We start from the raw sequence: 20,246 nt of genomic DNA on the forward strand, positions 1-20,246 counted from the left end.
CTTGGTACTAGCTAGGTGGACAATGTGGTCGGCATGCATTCCTTGGGCTGAAGAGCCTATGTCTGTGCCGTATTGCTCTATGACTCTGTAAGTCCATGGCATGAGTTAACCATCTCCTTCAACCTCCTGGCTGTGGGGCTCATTGCTCTGGATCACACTGCCTGATCACCTGATCACAGGACCCACACACTTCACCCAGCTCTGCTGAAAGGCCAGTTCAGGTGAGGGCAGGATCAGGGTTTGCTCACACACTCTCCTCCTCGGTGCATTGAGAGGGGGTGCAAGGACTGGATAAGGGATGGTTAGGTTAAGACTGTGCCGAGGTCCTTATTCTTCAGGGAAAATACTTCAGAAGAGATTGAATATTGTCCAGTAATGAGTGGTTTTGAATGAATAATTAAGGAAAATGCATGTTGACCAGCACACGGACTGGTAAGGAGCAGACATAGATATGATTGGCCAAGGAACCAGAGGTAATCTAGGCAACCATTTCTATGCAGGGGATGGGATTCACTGCCCGAAAGGGCAAAGTCAGTTGTTGCAGAAAAAGGGAATTAGATGAAATGGAAAAATGTATAGGGAAGTGGGAGTAATTGGAGCAGTTGTTCTGGGAGCTGAAACAGAGATGACAGGCCCAGCAGCCTGCTGCTCCTCCTATCCCCTAGGTCAGAGTCCAGCCGGGCTCTAGAGCTATTGAGGCTTGTGGCTGGGTTGGTGATGAGGGAGAGTAGATTATTTTTGTTTTGTCGGTGTACATAAGCTTAGTTTTTACTGCTTGCAGGCACTATTCAAAATAGAAAAGGCTGAAGTGATGTTTATTTAATTTTTGATTTTATTACTGAAATGTGTGGTGATATTCCAATATAAAAATCCCATGTCTGAGATTCACATCAATAACTTGAAATAACTGCATACCGTACAGAATGCTGCAGCAGTCCCAGGGTTTGGTGACTTTCCACGGAGCCCTGGCTTCACCATTAAATACTTACATAAGTTATTCAATAATAATGCAGTTTATCATCTTTGGCATGAGGTTCAGTGGCACTAAAATACAGCCGTGTCAGATACAAATACTCGTACAAAATATATTAATTTTTTTTTGTTTTTTTTTGCTTCACAATTTTTTTTTGTAAACAAAGTATGTGTGAATGCTGTCACAGAAAGAAGGCAATGGCCAGCAATTGCACATTATGGAAAAACATCACTTTGTAACCAGCTGGACAGGTCCAACTGCAGAATCAACAAGTTGTCCTCTGCCCTTCACTTGGCCACTCACAGATTTCACTCTCACACTGCATGTACCCCATGGCAGGGTGGAATGTGAGACACCGATCCCAGCTTATGGATCTTGCTGGGATGGGTATCCTTAATACTTTGGGCCACAGGCCCAGGCATCACAGTGCCATTCCCAGCCTGTGTCTGTTCCCAAGATATGTCAGTGGAGTGTCCTTGGACCATGCTTAGACCTATCAGTGAATGAAGGGGCAGCCATAGGTTCTAACCTTGGCCATAACCCTGCCTGTCCTCCACTCTCCTGTCTCACTTTGTTACTTGGAAATGATGAATGGTCAGTGTGGCAGAAACCAGCTGCCAGTCTGCCCCAACTTTGGCCCACACCCTGAGGTCAGCACCTCCTGCAGGGCAACAACGCGGTTATGCTGAGGAAACAGCAGTATGGTGCAAACACCAGAACCACTGAGAACAGGTGTGTGCAGAACACAGCTACACATCAGTCCTGGTACTGCCAAGCTCAGGAATGGACTGGCAACTTCAGGTGAAGATGTAACTGTTCAGGGAGGGCTGGGCAACCCCCTAACACATTATCTACACGCCTGGTAATTCACAGATGCAATGACTACACAGCACTAATCAGAGCTTCTCAATGATGCAGGCAGAATCCCTATTCCCAAATTGGGCTGGGCAACAGGGAGGTGACCGGGAAACATTGGAACCATACCATCCACCCCTACACCCTCCCACTGGACTTCTTCAATCAGGAGTGCAGATGTACAGGGACACCGAATGGACTGTTTGCTCACTGCTACGTTACTGTGCAGCCAATCACAGGCAAAGACCTTCTGCTAGGGACTGGTTTGCTTTGGGAGGGGCTCTCTGTGGTAGATTCCGGAGTCCGGAGAAAGCGTTTCAGTTTTCTCTATTAAAAATGCTTTTGTTTCATTCAGGAAGGTGTAGATAATGTCACAGCACCACAAGTAACGTCACCCCTCTGCACACACACAAAGCCTCAATTGTCATCTCAGCATCCCTTCTAAGAGCTATGGAATCTTCCTGTGCCCATGATGAAATGCAGCAACAGCTGTGACCTGAAGCAATGGGGCCCAGGTGAGGAAGGTTCTCCAAGTCAGGTCCAATTAAAGGTATGGCTGGAAGAAGTGGCTAGTCACAAGGGGAGATGTACAAGTCTTAATCAAGACTTGCACAGGAGGTGCTGAAGGAAGGAAATGAAAGTTGTATGTCTGGAGGATGGCGACAGAGAGAAACCATGATCATTGCTGGCAGAAATGGCAAGGGAGGTTCAAGAGACATTTTTAGTCATAGCAAAGATTTAGTCAAATTGCACAAAGTTTAAAGCTGAAACAAAGAGCTTGTTAAAATAGAAGATTAATTTACAGCATTATGTACAGTATATATTATGTATAGCACAGTCTAGTGCTAGATATTTGTAATTATATATATTAATGCTGCTGTGAAGCTTTTACGCTTGGCAGTTGTGTGAAAAAAATACTGACTTTTACAACACTGATGTGTCCATCTCAGGATGCAGCTTCACAGCAGTTTGGATAGTTTGGGTTAGTTTGCGAGTGTCTCCTGCCACTCAGGGAAGCTTCACACATGGCACAAAGACTAGCTCAGCTCTTCTTGTGTGTATAACCCTCAAATGAAGACAGCGTTATAGCAGCTTATGGATATGATGCATTCAAGGCCACATCTTCCTCTTCCCATAAAAATCATGTTCTGTCTCCACACTTTTCTGTGGAATTGTTCACCTTTCTATTGGTTTTGTCCTGGTTCCATGTTCTGATAGCTTGGCAGTGAGGAGTGAAAGGTTTGCCAAGTATGGAGGTCTTTATATTTCACAGAAGGCCTCCATCTCCTAACAGACATCATTCTCAGATGAGGATTTCCACCATCTCATTGTCCGATGAATCTGGGTTTCTTACAGTGCTGGGGCTCACCTGGTTTGGTAGCTGCAGCAGATCTGTGGACATCAATTGCACAAGATTAATCCTTGTCAGTGCCTTTATGTTTTATTAATTTATTCATTTCATGAATTCCCTTCCCTTCACCATCCCGGGTTCCTGGATCACCTGCATCCCACCTAACCGACGGAGCTGGAATTACTCAGGATGTCCAGCATTTAACGTGAAGAGGTGAGATATGGCAAACAGCACTCTCCAGTCCAAGGTTCTGCAGGGGCAGTGAATCACTCACCAGCTCCCTCATATCACCAAAACACGAGCCTTCCCTTCTCTCCTCTCCCTGTATCACTGACAACCACACAGACACTCACCTAATGGAGTGGCCACTGGTTTGGCGGCACGTGAGTTGACTGAGGTCTCGTTGTCCTGCAAGCTCCCCTGGGCTGACTGCACTTTCTCAGTCTGTGTGCTGCCATCTCTGCTCCCGTGTTTAGTATGGGACGTTGTAGGATGGGGGTCTGAAATCACAGTCTGATCCTCGGTGCAGCTCTTGTTTATAGCACCTGAAAGATGGAATGGTCTACTGAATATCAAGTCCTTCATTTCAACATTTGCAATAACCGAAGCTAACTCTTCTGTAAGCTAACGTTCTCTGTGTTCCTGTGGTGTTTACAGGTCATGTGATGCAAGCTCATTGAAGAGCACCAAGCAAACATGAGAAGCTATGGTTTCCTGAGTACAGGTCAGATTTGTAAGGTGCTCTGAAGCTGGCAAGTAGGTGACTTGTTTGAAAGGCAGTGTACCTTAGATGGGCTGGCAGGTCTGCAGAGGCATCACGCCCTTACACTGCACCACATCATTTATTTGCCAGTCTTCCAGTACTTTCTGAACCAGTGGATTGACAGATGTCCTGGTACCAGTGATGCATGGAATTCGTGCAAGCTTGCCACTCCACACGGGAGGGATTATTGCAGTTTCCCACCTCCCTTTAATGGATGCTAAGGGATGTTATGAGTGATTCTGGTAGCAGCTTGATCAGTCTTGAAAAAAGATAAACTTAAGGCAGTGACAGAAAGACTTGCCAAACTGATAGGTGTGGTTGTGGGCTGATTGGTTGGCTGAAGCTGGCCATTACACCAATGCAGAGCTGTCTTGGTCTGAACTATGAGCTCCAGTACCTGTGGCATGGGGTTTAAACACACAATCTGCCACGCAGAGTGAGAGAATGGCCCACTGACCCATGGAGAAAAGTCTCAAGTGAAGTGACCAAAGGTTATTTACCTGAGCTGCCCCGGGACGCCTTGTCAAGGCCCCTGTCACTGGTCAGAGACATCCCCATGGACAGGGCAATGGAGGGCACTGACCGAGCCGGTCGCAGTGCCAGCTGCTCCGGCTTCACCTGGTCTCTTCTGGAGCGCTGTTGGAGGACCTTGATGATGGCATCCTTCTCCAGGATCTGTGCATGTAGGGCCTTAATCCTGAGGGTGAGACGAAGCGGTCATTACTCATTGCTCTCCTGAACAGACAAACCCACCCTCACCAAAAAAAGGCTGCCCATCCCTGCTGTCAATTCATGACCAGTTCCTCCAAGGGAAATCCCTCCCACACCTTCTCGAAGTAGCTAACCCAGAGCCATTTACAGATTGAGCAAGGTAATGCAGAAGGGTCAGACTGGGGGGTGGAGAGGGGGAGGGTCTGACAGCAAGGAGTGGGGCCTCAGACTGCGAGGGTCACAGACTGTGGGACAGTTGGACTTGGCTGACACAGACAGGAGCACAGATGGACTAGGGTGAGTGCACAGACCGGGTGCAGACAGACCGAGAGGGTGACACCATCCTGGGGTTGCTGTGGCTCCAGATTTGGTTCCCAGAAGCACAGCACCAACAAGATTCCCTTGCTGGTCAATCCCTGCATATGAACACCAGTTGGGAGCCTGGGGAGACACTTGATTGCCAGGGATGGGACCACTCTTCTCCTCAGAGTCCTGTGGCCAACCTGTCCCCAGGGGCACCTTCCTGGTGTAACCACCACCCTTATCACTGCCTCACCTCTAACCTCCTCCCATCAGAACCTGCCAGGATGTTCCTGTTTCACCAATCACAGTCCCAGTCCCAGCTCAAAGCCCAAAGCCTAGATCTGTCTGAGACCCAATCCCGACCCCAGTCCCAATTCTTGTCTCAGTCCCAATCCTTGTTTCAGACCCAATCCTTGTCCCAGAACCAATCCCAACACTAGACCCAATCCTTGTCCCAGTCCCAATCCCTGAACCCAGTCCCAAATCCAGCCCGACTGTCCCTGTAAATCAGTACCTGTTTTCCATCTCTTGGTGCCGATGATTGGTCACAATAACCTCCCCGTTCTCATAGTAAACACGCTTCTCCAGAGAGCCCTCATTGAAGCTGCTGTTGGGTGAATGGTGAGGTGAGTGGTTGATGATTGTGGTGTCCCTGCAGAGGTAAAGAAATTATTCAGTTCTCCCAAAGATAGAAACCAAGGGAGGCCAGCAGGTCTGTTAAATCACAGTAGGTGGGAGGCTCCACAATGACCATAAACTAGCATGGTGCACAGCAGAGTGGCTGCTGACCTCCGGTGCTGTCTATGTGGAGTTTGCACTTTCCCCCTGTGACTGCATGTGTTTCCTCCGGGTGCTCCAGTTTCCTCCCACATCCCAAACTAGTAGATAGGTTAACTGGCTGCAGGAATTCGACCCAAATGTGGAGGTGGGTGGTGGGAGAATCGGAGGGAATTGATGGGCATATGAGATAGAATAGGTTACAGGGAAATGGGTGAGGATGGAAGTGGTGGGATGAATGGCCTCAGTCATGTTGTGAGAAATATGACAAGAAAATTACTTACTAATAAATCCAGGATGGAACCGGGCAGAAGTGTGGTCCAGAGGGTAGTGGGCTGCAGCAGAGGTGGTCAGTAAGGCCCCACTGAGGCAGGAGGTTGGATGAGTATAGGGAGGGAGGGGTGTGGTGATGGAAGGCAAGTGGTGGGAGGCTGATGTGAGCACACATATTGGCCTGGATCTCTCCACGTTAGTGGGCTCTCTTTGTGCGCAATGCCTTGTGAACATTTCCAAATTCAATGTCCAGCTGCAATTCCTGCTATTTCAAGGCAGGACTGTCTACTTCGAACACTGAGGCAGCAAAAGAAAATGGAGGGGGAGATCAAAGAGCAGGATGCAAGAGTAGGGGTGGTGGGTGGTGAGGGGGAAAATGTGTCCAGGATATCCTTTAATGCATCTGACCTAGAGTGCGGAATGGAAACAGCTGGGCATGCAGGGACACACCTCTGGGTAGCTGCTGTGGCAGCAGCATCCATTGCAAACTGCCGCATGGTGCTCTCCTCCAGGTACTTCTGTTCCCATTTCGTCATGTCAGCTTCCAGAGCCAGGATCCTCTCTTCCTTCTCACGGAGCAGCTCCATCAATGCCGGGGCACTGTACTCTGGAGCTCCGGGACCCTGAGCTGTTGCTTGGCGCTGTGGGGAGAATCCAGTGTTAATGCTTTGCACAGATAAACAAGCAGGACATCCCTTGACAGCTTTGTTAAATGAGGGATATACTGTCAGTGATGGGACGGTCAAGTCTGTGCTGGGTTCAAGTCACAAGGGCAAAATATTCCCTTAATGCTTCCTCCATCTAAAGCTTGTATAACCTTGGAGACCTTGGGTAGGTCCCCAGCCATATTCACCCTCTCTGGGCCAGTTTAACCCAACAGTGCTGGTGTTCTCCCTTTCCAATTGGCGTTTCTATTTCCCACATTACCTGAATGATCAGACTTCCAAAACACTTCTGTAAAGCACTCTTAATGACATGAAGAGCACTACATAAATGCAAATTCTTTTTGTTTGGTGTCCATGTAACAAAGACAAATGTTCTTGAAAGATTTCTTGGGGGGGCTTTACTTCAACAAGGTGCACCATTCAAGACTTTTATGCTGAGGTGCTTCCAGGTAATTTTGGGTCGAACTTCCTTCATTAGTGACAGTTGACACCTACACACAACGGACGGTTTACAGGACAATGGCGTTTGATCTGTTGGTCAGGTGGGTACACATGGGGGTGTGGACCTCAGCGGGAAGTGCTGCTTACTGCCCAGACCCCATTGGCTGTGTGTTTGTTTTGAACAACATTTACTTTTCCAATAAAAGGGGTAGCCCTCAGGTGTGCAGTTGTGACACAGTCGGCAGGTTGTTGACTTACCTGCTGCGTCCGCAGACTCTTCAGTTCCTGTTCCAGGCGGTTCCTCAGCCGCAGCTCCAGCTGCTCGCGTTTCTCACATGCAGCCTGCAGCTGGGTTAGAGCATGTTGCAACTTCTCCACCCTCTCCACGTAGGCTCGCTTCTTCCGCAACTGAGAGAGAGTAATGCCGGGCATCAGAACCCCAATCTATTCTGTGGCAACCTTAAGTTAAGGAATCTGGCTGGAATCTGACATACCTCATCCTCGAGCCGCACTACTTTGGACTGTGTGCTGTTGAGCGCGTGGTCAAGGAGCTGCATTCGCCTGTGCTGATCTTCATTCCTGTTGCATGAGAGGTTTAACTCCCTCCGAAGCTGCTCCTTCTCCTTCTGCTGTTCCCTGTCTGCAAAAAATGCAGAATCCAGAAACATCACTAGGAAGGTACCTCTTACATTTCTCAAGTAAACATGTCTCTATCAGATAAGGCAGCACGACAACATAGCAATCTAATTAATGACAAGGATGCAAATAGTTGTAGGAATTCAGGGTAGGAATATAAGCTCGAGTCCAAACTAGATCTCAGAGTCACACAGCCCAGAGCCTTCAGCCAAGTTCACATCCACCATCAACCACCCAAGATCACCACTCCCACACTGATCCCATTTTATTCTCCCAACATTCCTGTCAACTCCCCCCAGATTCTACAACTCACGTACAAAAAAGGGGAAATTTACAGTGACCATTTAACCCATCGACCTGCACATCATTGGGATGTGGGAGGAAACTGGAGCACCCAGAGGAAACCTACACAGTCAAAGGGAGAAAGTGCAAACTACCGATAGTACCAAAGGCCAGGATCGAACCTGAGTTGCTGGAGCTGTGAGGCAGCAGCTCTACTAACTGTGCCACCCTATTTAATGTTCCTTCCTCTAGTCAATTTAATTTTATCACTTAATAATTTTGACAAGGTTGGGGAGAAGGCAAGAGCAGTTTGCTCTACTGGGTAATTCATTCTTTAGTTCCTTCCGTTGGTGAAAACACATGGCAGCACGCAATCTAGAGGCCATGACAGCTGCCCTTGAGATGATGGGTGGGGACTGTCTTCCTGAACCACTCCAAGTCTTGAGATAAAGGTACTCTCCACTGGGAGGGTGTTCCCTCCTGCTCCTGCATTGAGACTCAGTGACAAAGAACATAGAACATAGCACAGGAACAGGCCCTTTGACCCATGATATCTATGCCTAACATGATGCCAATTTAACCTGCACATCTGCCTGCATATCCTCCTTCCCTTGTCTGTTCATGTGCCTCTAAATGCCTCTTAAATATTGCTACTGTATCTTCTGCCACCACCTCCACTGGCAGCACATTTCAGGCACCTACCACTCTTTGTGTAAAAAATATGCCTCAGAGCAATGAGTGAGGAAGGGAACCTGCAAGTGGTAGGTTGTTCCCAGGTGCTGACTGTCCTTGTCCTTCCAGGTGATAGGAGGTATTGTTGGAGTAGTCTGGGTGAGAAACTGCTGTGCACTCTGCAGATGGTACACAATGCAGCCACTATGCACTGGTGATGGAGGGAGTGAACGTTTAGGGCGGTGAATGGTACTGATTTAACTGATTTTAGGCATAGCTCAAAGTGACTGACTGTAGTGTCTCTGGGCAAGGAGCAGAAAGCTGCAGATTATAATGGTTTAGTGCTGGTTTTGACCTCCCACTTATGCTGGGCTGACACACCCATTGCTGTACTTCCTCCTCTGGCCACCAGGCAGTGCTGTGGGCAAACATTTGGCTGCATCTTCATCGGAGTCACAGACTGGTTACAGCAGGGGGAATTTGGTCTAACCCGCTCCATGCTGGAGCAATCCAGCTAGTTCCACTCTCCCAGCCTCTCCTCACATCTCTGTGCAGTCGTTCCCTTCAGATGCTTGTCCAGCTCCCTTTTGAATTCAACAAAGTCTCCCTACACCACCCCCACAGAATCCAACAAAGAAAGACGATTTTCTCTGTCTCTTTTGGCTCTTTTGCTGAATCATCCCCATTTGATCTTCCCTGATCTTTGCACCTCCATTGTAATTCTAAACAGACATTCTCTCTAACACTGCCATCTTCTCTCTAACACTGCTACTTAATCAGCTCTGTCACATCCCTTTTTCTCTTCCCTCCCCTGTCCTTATCTTGTGCACATGAATATTTAGAATCCCAATTCCCGCCCACATTTTAATCAGGTATCTGTTCTTGCTACAACATTGTCATCCACACAGGTTTAATTGCACCTGCAGTTTATCAACCATCTTGTGTTTATGTACATACACTGTAAATCTATCTTAGCCTTCTGGTCCTGTACAAAAGCCTTCTATTTCTGCCAAATAAGATTAAACCTCCAAATGAAAAGCAAATAAACTGCAGATGCTGGAAATCTGAAATAATAACAGAAAATGCTGGCAACACTCGGCAGGTCAAGCAACATCCGTGAAAAGAGAAACAGTTAATGTTTCAGGCTGAAGACCCTTCATCAGAATTGGCAGACTTTCCCAGACTTGAAATGTTAACTGTTTCTCTGTCACAGATTCTGCCTGACCTGCTGAGTGTTTCTGGCATTTTCTGAGAGTGTCTCCCTTAAGCAGTTCTGTTAAGCACCTTTGTAACACCAAGCTCAGTGTCTAAGTCAAGGCTTTTCACATCCATCTCCTCGTTCTGCTTATGGCCCTGTTTCCAGTCACGGATGCCTGAAGCCCTGACTTCCTCTGCATAAACCCTTCCTACCTCTGCCCCTTCTTCAAATCACTCCTGGGAGCCACTGGATCCTAATAACATCTCCCATTATCTTTATTTGGCTTGCATTTCAATTCTGGACACCAACTCTTCTGTGAAATACCTTGGGATTGTCCCCAGCATTCAAAATGGTAGATCAATGGATGGTTGTTCTATCATTGTGAGATTACAACAAAAGAATGCTCCTGATTCCACATCATTGAGACAATGGCTCTGAAAAACAATCCTCTCTCTGACTGGGCAGAATCAGTGCTTCAGCTGTTGCCCTGTGATAAAATCAGCTCTGTTTGACGCTCTGTTTCTCACTGAGATTCACAGAGGGCAGTCACAGATAAAAAAAATTCCAAGGACCTTGATTCCCCAGATTGCATTCCTCTGAGCAATAAATAGGAAATAACATCGACTTCTGCAGCAATAATTACCATGAGGCTGCTGACATACAAAGCAATTCACCGGAGAAAGTGAAGGCACAGCTTAGCACTGCAACATTCTTCAGCAAGTTTGCAAATAATTGTGCAAAAGCTTCAGAAATCCTGCCTGCTCTTTTGTTTAACCTAACTCTTCCAGTAAAAGCTCACTGTACTAATATCTGTAGAAAGCAGCATTCCACATTCTGCTCCGCCTTCCTCCCCTGCTCCCGAGGGAATGACTCAATGACCTTGGTAGGCTCCTAACTTCCTGCTATAAAGTTCTGCATCAAACAAAGAATGTGCTTGAGGCTGAGGGTGGGGGAGGGCAGGGGAAGCTGTGCTGTTGATGAAAGTCATGGGACAAACTACACTCCACATTCCTCTGACCTACATACTTAACAATCAAATGCATACCACACCAGTACCTCCCAGAGCAAAGCCTGGTTAACACTTTGGTGCCCATATCTGCGATTTGAACTGGCTCAAGGGAAAAAAAACTAAAGCTGGAATGGAAGCCAGAAGAGGGTTGGGAATGCAATGAGCAAATAGTTTGGCTTTTTGAGAAATTCTTTGCCTTTCTGGGACTCAGCACAGGGGGAAGAGTGAAGAAACTGCCAGCGTAGCCTCCCACAAAATTATTCCACACAGTGAGGCAGCAGTCATTCCTTCTCACTGGCCCAACATATATTGTATTAGTCTGCAGCCTGACCAGTACCTTCTGTTTATTCTAATTTATCCTGCTTAAGGTGGATATCTAATCCCGTGGGGCTTTATGGGACCACTCAGACTTAGCCATGATCTCTCACACCTCGGACTGATGCAGGCTACGTAAACCTTACAGCATGAATCTCAGTACTTGCACTGGGTCTGTGTCTTAACCAAATATCTGTGCATAATGTTTGTACCTTCAATGTAGCCAGGTCTGTGCCTAGTCATAATGTACATACACACACACACTCGCGTGCGCGCGCGTACACACACACACACACACACACACACACACACACACACACACACACACACACACACACACACACTCATATAATACTCCAACTCAGAACAAGAGGGCACATGTTTAAGGTGAGAGGAAGGAGTTTTAAAGTGGATAAGTTGTTTACAAAAGGTGGCGGATATCTGGAACACACTGCCAGGGGTGGTGGTGGAATCAGATATGACCATTATGTTCAGGAGACATTAGACAGGCACTTGAATAGGCAAAGCATAGAAAGATATCAGAATCAGTATCAGGTTTATTATCATTGAGTTGGATGTCATGAAACTTGTTGTTTAGCAGTTGCAATACAGTGCAAAGACATAAAATTACTATAAATTACAAAAAAGGAATAACGAGGTTGTGTTCATGGGTTCATGGACCGTTCAGAAATCTGATGGCGGAGGGGAAGAAGCTGTTCCTGAAACACTGAGTGTGAGTCTTAATGTGGGCAAATGAGGTTAGTATAGATGGAGAAAAGGCTGGCATGGATGTGGTGGGCCAAAGGGCCTGTTTCTGAGCTGTACAACTCTGACTCCATGACACACTGCCATACACACACACACACACACACACACACACATGTACGCACTCGCATACAGTGGTTGAATGAAAAACACTATGATGCTGGAGGAACTCAGCAGACCAGGCAGCATCGTGGAGAAAAGCAGGTGGTCAATGTTTCGGGTCAGGACCCTTCTTCAGGACTGAAGATAGGAAAAGGGGAAGCCCAGTACATATGGCGGGGAAAAGCATAGCAGCGATAGGTGGACAAAAGAGGGGAGACGGGGTGGGCACAAGGTGGTGATAGGTAGATGCAGGTAAGAGATAGTGATAGGAGGGGAGTGCAGATCCACTGGGGGATGAGTCAAAGGTAAGGAGGAAAAAAGAGGGGTAGAAAAAAGACAGGCTAGGAAAGGGAAAAAAAGAAGAGGCATGGTTGGGGGCGGTGTGGGGATTACTTAAAGTGGGAGAATTCAATGTTCATGCCATGAAGCTGCAAGGACTTGCTTGCAGGGACAGCTGAGGTGATAGTGCCCTTTCCGTAAGAGATGAATGCAGTTGGATCGGGGTTAACAGAAAACAGTCCTTTTATGCTGGGCTCGTTGAACATGACAATTGCTCAGCTGTGACTAACAGAGTCACACCGTGTGCTGTTCCCAACCAAGGTTGCACAATAGTCAGAACCATCAGCCTGGTCACACACTGGCAGGCTCCCAGGGGCTGTGCTTGGTCAGTTCAGAGGGGGAAGGATGTGATGGGGGCAAAACAGGAATCTGGATGGATCTTGTCCCTGAAGTCTAGCAGAGAGATGGGAAACTCATTAACTCTCTCGTGCATAATGTAGTGATGTGTTCAACTGGTCACTGGCAGGACCGAGTGCAGGAAGGAGCGGCATCTGTCCTCACCACCATTTCCCAGCATCTGTCCCCACCACCCCTTCGCAACATCTGGAGAAAGTGACAAGAAAATCTTGCCATAAAGCCACGTACCTTGCCACATATTTCAAACAAAACATGCAGCACTCTCTGAGCCCAATGCAATGAGCATACCATACACGCCTACTATAAAGGCCATTCATCCCATTGAGTCAATGCCACCTCATAGAGCAATCCCATTTCCCACGAACCTTCCCCGTATCTCCTTCCCACATTCCCATCTGCTCCCCTCAGATTCTACACACTAGGGCAATTTACAGCAGTCAATTAACCCGCTGACAGTGCACGTCTTTGGGATGTGGGGGGAAACCCACGTGATCACAGGGAGAATGTGTAAATTCCACACTGGAGGTCGGGATTGTACGTGGGTCTCTGGAGCTGTGGGGCACCAGGTCTCTCAGCTTCGCCACTGTGAGGCCCTTTGAACCTACCATCAAAGCCCAGCAGTGTCAGTTTGGCTTTAATGATTTAACCTCACCAACACATCTACCCCAACATGTGTTACCATCCAGCCTCTCGCAGTAAGGCAGCTCACTGTGGCTCTCTGAACCTCGCTCACAAGCTCTGTACCTCACTTCCATATTCAGTATTTCACTGGTCACCCAATGCTTGCCCACTTCAGTGATCAGGTTGGAGGGGGCCAGACCAGGTTAGGAGCACAGGTTGGTCAATGAGGGGCACTGGTTCAACCAGTGAGGGTGAGAACAATGCCACAGCTTCATTCTCACTTTTAGTGACACTACTCTTTTATTTCAAACATCTTGAACTGAATTCAGATTTTTGAAACAGCTGTGGGGATGGTGGGTTTTGAGCCGATTGATTCCAGGTTCCTTGTCTGTGCCTTGTAGATTCAGGCACACACAGCCATTCGCCAGTTGGTACAGCTGCCTGCTGCTGAATGCCCAGACAACAGCTTGGAGACCAGACTGATCGGAAAACCTTACACCTCAAATAAAACATTGTCTGGGCCCTGAGCACTTGTTAGCAATGTAGGTAGTGTGAGGGGATGCATTTTGGAATGACTAATGAGGGTGGGACATACACAGTGGTGGTGGGGTCCAATGGAGCACTGAGCAACAGAGGGAATTCAGTCCAATCATCCCAAAAGGCAGCAGCACAGGTAGATTACGTGCTGAAGAAGTCATATGGAAAACTTGCCTTCAGTAGCAGGGGCATGGAATATAAGAGCAGAGAGGATATGGTACAACTTTACAAAGCATTAATTAGGCCACCGCTACTGGTCACTACACTATGGGAATGACATGGTTCCAGTGGAAAAGATGCAGAGGAGATTCACCAGCATGTTGCCTGGGATGGAGGGCATCAATTATGAGGATACTGGGTTTGTTTTCGTTAGAGCAGAGAAGGCTGAGTGGGGACTTGGTAAGAGATATACAAAATAATGAGAGGCATAGATAGGGCAGGTAGATGGAAACTCTACCCCATAGCAGAGGTATCCAAAACTAGAGACATAGATTTGGGGCAGGGTGGGGTGGGGGAGGCAGTCTGAGGAACCCTTTTCCCCAGAGGGTGGTTGGAATCTGAGTGCAGCTTGAGTGGGTGGTGGAGGCAGAGACTTTTGCAACTGCCAGTGCATAGAAGGCTACAGACCAAGTACGAGTAAGTAGGATTAGTATAGATTAGTACATGGTTGGTATAGACAAGGTGGGCTGAAGGGCCTGCTTCTGTGCTTTATTCTATGACTATAAACCAGAGAGGGTGAAAAAAGACTCAAAAGGATGTTGCTGGGACTGGAAGGTTTGAGTTGCAAGGAGAGACTGGATAGGCTGGGACTGTTTTCCCTGGAGTGAAGGAGGCTGAGGGGTGGCCTTTTATAGGTTTATAAAATCATGAGGGGCATAGAGAATGTGGATGGTTAGAGTCTTTTTTCCAGGGTAGGGGAGTCTAAAATTAGAGGTCATAGATTTAAGGTGAGAGGGGAAAGATTTAAAGGGGACCTGAAGGGCAAGTTTTTCCACAGAGGGTGGTGGGTATATGGAATGAGCTGCCAGAGGAAGTGGTCGAGCTGGGTACAATTACAACATTTAAAAGACATTTGGACAGGTACAGATAGGAAAGATTTAAAGGGATATGGGCCAAATACAAGAAAATGGGACTACAGGAAGGCACCTTCATCGACATGGACAAGTTGGGCCGAAGGTCCTATTTCTCTGCTGTATGGCTCTGTGGCTGAGCACTGTCCAGCCTCAGTGAAAAGGACTATCTTCCTTGCATGAGAGGGAATGTGCAAGTATGATTTTGCAGGTAGGACAGTGTGACTGGTGGTGTGTGTGCGTGGGATGGTGCAAGTCGTATTGTGAAAGGGGTATTGTGAGAGAGGCTGAAGCAGGAGCCTCTGACAAAGAACCAAAGTCCTCATGTGCCTCAGACCAAAGGACCTTATACATCCCAAGAGAAACAGTTTATGGTCAAATAGTCGTTCCTATCTGATTATCATAACTAATCAGTAACTAATCAGCTCCGCAGCCAGAAATGCTAATGCACTTGCGTCAACCAATAAAAACTGACATGGATCTCTTGTACACGGATCAAAAACCCCGGTGGAATTTAATGCTCAGCCTTTGGCATGAACAGGTTGTCCAGCTCGGGATCTTTTGCTTTAACTTTCCCTTGTAGGTTTTGGAGAGTCTCAAAGTTGGAGATCAAACTCTGCAGAGTGGCAGCTTCCTCCAGAGCCACATTCACCCGGTGGGCAGTGCCTGCTCACTGCTTCCTTCCTGACCTCTCCTCAAGGACACATAAGCAATGGCAAGAGCAAACAATCCTGCTCGAGATATGCCACGCGTAAGTGCTGTGCTAATTGTTCTGCACAGAACTCCGCCTGTCCATTAACTCCGGCCGTCTCATTTCAGAGCTAATGATTGGTGCGTGAGGATCAGCAGAGAGTGGCTCACAGCAGGCCAAGTCACCTGAGGTATGCAAGGAATTTACACTGCTATTATTTATCACACAGGATGTGTTGAAATGCCAAGAGCTTTTGTTTAGCTCTCAGTTCTACCTTAGCTTTTCACTGTTCCTTGTACAACTCAGTTGAACCAAACCTGAAGTGCCACATCACACAACGACAGAAACAAAACGAGCCTTCCAATCTGCTCCACCATTCATCAAGATCATGGCTGATCTCCTCCCTCAGCCCCATTTCCCTGCACCATCCCCCTAATCATTAATTTCTAGAAATCTATCAGTCTCTGTTTTCAACGAATTCAGTGACTGAGCCTCAATGTCCCTCCAGGAGAGAGAATTTCAAAGGTTCACCACGTCCGCACAAGGACATAGCTCTGCATCTCAAACCCAAGTGCCTATTCCTCATTCTCCACTCCATCTCCAGTTCTAGTCACATTAGTCACGGGGAATTTTCTTCCTGCCTGTCAAAGTGCTTTAACAATTTTGTCAGTTTTGCTGAGATCTCCTCTCATTCTTCTAAACCCTAGAGAACATAGTCCCAGTTGACTCAATCTCTCATGATACAAGAAATTTGCTGTCCTCTGGAACCAATGGAATGCACTCCCTCTATGGCATTTTTAGGCAGGGTTTAGCTACATGAAGGAAAGCAGGATTGGGCTGTAGGAGCAGCGCAGAGATTTAAGTTTAGAGTACTTGGTGATGGCAGGAGGGGAAGGGAAGCCCTTTCAGAAGACTGATAAGTGATACATGTTTGTGCATCTCCTATGGAGCTTCCGCCTTGCTGCCTTGTGCAATGGTCTGAACAAAGTAAGGGGGTGGGGCTTCTACTGCTGGCCCTTGTATGGTGACACAGTTGGCCAGGGGTTCCCAGACCCAACTGCTGGTAGCCCTGGCATGGGCCTTTAGCCAACAGAGAGCTGCCACCTTGTTATCCACCTGGCACTAGACACCACACCTCACTACTGGCACAAGCCCAGATTATTCCCTCACACAAAGTCAGTCCAGCTTTTCTGCTGGTCTTAAGTCCAAGAACTATCCCAGGTGTTGATCCAGACTCTGTACCCAAGAGAGGAAAACTGACCGGGATCCCCATCACTAGGGAGTACATCCTGCTGCAAATGTGCTTCCTGAGGTGAGTGGTATGGCTGGCTGAATCAATGTGAATAACTGAGGCGCAGACAGGAGTGGGAGTGAACAAGAGGAGGAGGTGTGTGGTGAGCGAGGGTATGGGTATCAGAAGTTCTGAGAGAATCCTGACTTCTCACTCACCAAAATAACCAAGCTAAACTCTTTCTAACAATCTGAAATCAATCTGAAAAGTTGATGGAAAAGATCTATTATATTCTGGTTGACTGTACCTGAGAGTTTACAACAGAACATTTTTCTGAAATTATTGTTAATGAACACATGGCCCATTCTTTGTTGGGTACTTCACATAAACTACCAGTCAATCTCAATTGTTGAGCAGAACCTTTTGTAACCAAATTATATGATCCTATTTGGGCCAAGACTTGCTTTTGTGGACGGAGGTTAGTCATGCAGGGTTAATGGAGGTGAGTGAGATCATCTTACTTTGAGCGATCAACTTGCTGAGAATGCTTTGTCCATCTTCTGAGACCTCGCACTCCCTGCTGGTCAGCAGTTTATTGGCAGAGCCCAGCTTCTCTACATTGGAAATGCAAAGTATAAAGTGCATTGAGTATAGAAAGACAAGCAGCAAGTTGCACAAATGATCTGCAAACTACTTCAGGCTAATACACACACCTCCTTCAACTGAGTCGCCTCCTACTCACTACATTTTTGTCCAATTAGTACAATGAAGTCACAGTAAAATGTGAGTCACAATTCTCCTTTAGAGCTTGCATTCTTTGTCAAAGTGCCAGATTTCTTCTCCCATTGATTCTTACAGCACCCTCCAATTTTTTTCCCTTTTCCAAAGGAGATTTATTCAGCGATTATAGTATCACATTGTTACAATTCTATAGTATTCCACGATCTATCTATTTATTAACTATTTACAGTCAATAGTTTCAAATTTTAACACAGTCATCTCTTGCCAGAACACACCCGAGCCCCTGTGGCGCCCACTAGTCCCGGAAAGCCCCCAGTATACCCTTGGATACCGCGTGCTCCTTCTCAGGGATGTAACCCCAGAAGAGGGGCAGGCAATCAGCTCAGGCAGAATCCTTGACTGTCTGAAGCCTGGACCTGTGAATGGCCACCTTGGCCAGGCCCAGGAGAAAATCGACCAGGAGAATCATCCTTCAGCTTGGTGGCATCAACCACAACACCATTTGGACTCCAAAGCACAGTAGGGAGGCCAGTCTGGCTCATTTGTATAATGCTTCTTGGACATATTGAAAGGCATAACGTCCATAGAATTAACTCCATTAACTCCTTATGGTGTCATTTCTTGATAATATTTTAAATGTGATTAATTCTTACAATTACTCATCTTAATGTTTTGATTGTATTTGTTGCAATCTTTATCCTGGTGAATGGTTTAAACAATAACAGAGCACATCTACCTGCAATTTCTGGTCATACAGGCAGTATTGGCAAGACCTGAACCCTTACCTCTCAGGTCGCGGTTGAAGTCATGAAGCCGCCGAATTTCTCCCTCCATTTTGTTCCTCATTGTTTTTTCCAGTGTCTCACGTTTGGACGATGCCTTCATGAGGTTGTCGTAGGCTTCTGAAATCCTCTGGATCTCTTTCTCCAACTGCAGAGTAACCACAGATGGGCTGATGAGTGAAAGGTAACAGATGTGACACAGCACAGGGTAAAGACTACTTCTCTGATGTAAGAGGAGGGCAGCAGACAGACAACAGCCGTCTCTGGGGGAGTGAACAGGTAACGGTCACCTCCAAGGGAGGGAACAGGTAACGGTCACTTCATGGGCAGCAAGCAGCAAATATATTTATGTTGCTGGTCCAGACAAGTTTCTGTCCAATGCTGTCCCCGGTAGGTTGATGGTGGAGGACTTAGTGATGGCAATGCTATTTAATGTCTAGGGTAGGTGGACATTCAATCATCAGCAAACATCCCCACTTCTGGTGAAGCTGCTGAGGATGGTTGGGCCTGGGACACTGCCTGCGGATGTCCTGGGACTGAGATGACTGACCTTCACAATCAGCTCCTGTTCTATGGGGCATGACCCTGACCATTGACACCTTTGCCCTTTGATGCCCCTTGACCAGTTTCACTAGGGCTCCTTAACATCACGCTCTAGAGCCTTGATGTTGACGGCAGTCACTATTACCTCACCTCTGGAATTCACCTCTTTGGTCCATGGTGGGACAAAGGCTGTGACAAGGTCTGGGACAAAGGCTGTGATGGGGTCTGGAGCCAAATGATCCCAGCAGCACCCTGCATGGGCATTGGCGAACAGGTTATTGGTGAGGAAATATTGCTTGTTAGCACTGTTGACAGCACCTTCCGTCACTTTGCTGATTTTTGAACAGTAATTAGCAGGATGTGGTCTGGAACCATTGCCTTTGCAGTTCCCAGTACCCTCATCTGTTTCTTGGTATCACATGGAGTGACTGAAGACAGGCTTCTGTGGTGGTGGGGATTTCAGGAGGAAGTCGAGCTGGCTCAGGCACTTGACTCTTCTGGCTGAACATGGTTACAAATTGGATGACTGAAACAACCTACCCCTCACCCAAACTACTGAACAGTGGCTCGATGCCTGCTATTGGTTGCTTATCCAAAAAGCCAAACTCAGAATCAAAGCAATCAGTTGAAAATTGTCAGGTCCTTGGCAGGGGCACCTGTATGCATAGACACAGACCACACCAACCAGAGTCCAAGGCATGGACTTGTCTCTCTGAAAAGACTGTCTGAACCCTCTCTGCCTTTTCCATTGTTTCCTTAACCAACATCAACCCAATGGTCAAATGGACACCTTCTGCGCTGTTATGAGAATGTTGTTTGTTTCAGAAAGCATGTGTGATGTTTGCCACTTCTAGTCCCAGAACAATATCAACATTTACAATCAATACCAAGCTGGTCAAATTCAGAGGAAATAACATTGGCCAAATTCACTAAGACTAGGGCACTGGTGGTCATTTCAAAGCCAGCTTTGCAAAACCTTTCACCTACAATGGTTATTGTAAACCATCAGAGAAAGCAAGAAGCAAAACTGCTCCTAATGCTATAGTTAAATATGGAGCATAACCCAAACTCAACGCTTGACAAACATGCCCTGTACTCAACAATTTTACAGATTGCACACACACACAGGCTGGAAACCAGAATAAAAGGTGACAACACTGGTTCTACACTCTATCATCAGGGGAATTACTTTCAATCTTGTTTCAACATCAAAAATGAGGAACGCAGGCTGGTTTTCGGACTC

The 20,246-nt window shown here is 47.0% G+C and overlaps 1 protein-coding gene across 1 annotated transcript in view; it reads right to left on the reverse strand.

The window, feature by feature from the left end:
- Positions 1-814: 814 nt before the first annotated feature.
- Positions 815-20,246, reverse strand: part of amotl2a (angiomotin like 2a) — a 38,525-nt gene continuing 19,093 nt past the window's right edge. The window contains exons 4-12 of the mRNA XM_052018840.1: positions 18,464-18,608; positions 17,459-17,551; positions 7,607-7,752; positions 7,371-7,520; positions 6,457-6,647; positions 5,471-5,608; positions 4,443-4,639; positions 3,533-3,724; positions 815-3,220 (exon numbers count right to left, since the gene is read on the reverse strand). Coding sequence (XP_051874800.1) covers positions 3,132-3,220; positions 3,533-3,724; positions 4,443-4,639; positions 5,471-5,608; positions 6,457-6,647; positions 7,371-7,520; positions 7,607-7,752; positions 17,459-17,551; positions 18,464-18,608 — 1,341 coding nt within the window. The 3' untranslated portion in view covers positions 815-3,131. The remainder of the gene's footprint in view (positions 3,221-3,532; positions 3,725-4,442; positions 4,640-5,470; positions 5,609-6,456; positions 6,648-7,370; positions 7,521-7,606; positions 7,753-17,458; positions 17,552-18,463; positions 18,609-20,246) is intronic.

The sequence above is a fragment of the Pristis pectinata genome, chromosome 6 (genome assembly GCF_009764475.1).
Source record: "Pristis pectinata isolate sPriPec2 chromosome 6, sPriPec2.1.pri, whole genome shotgun sequence".
NCBI classification, from domain to species: domain Eukaryota; kingdom Metazoa; phylum Chordata; class Chondrichthyes; order Rhinopristiformes; family Pristidae; genus Pristis; species Pristis pectinata.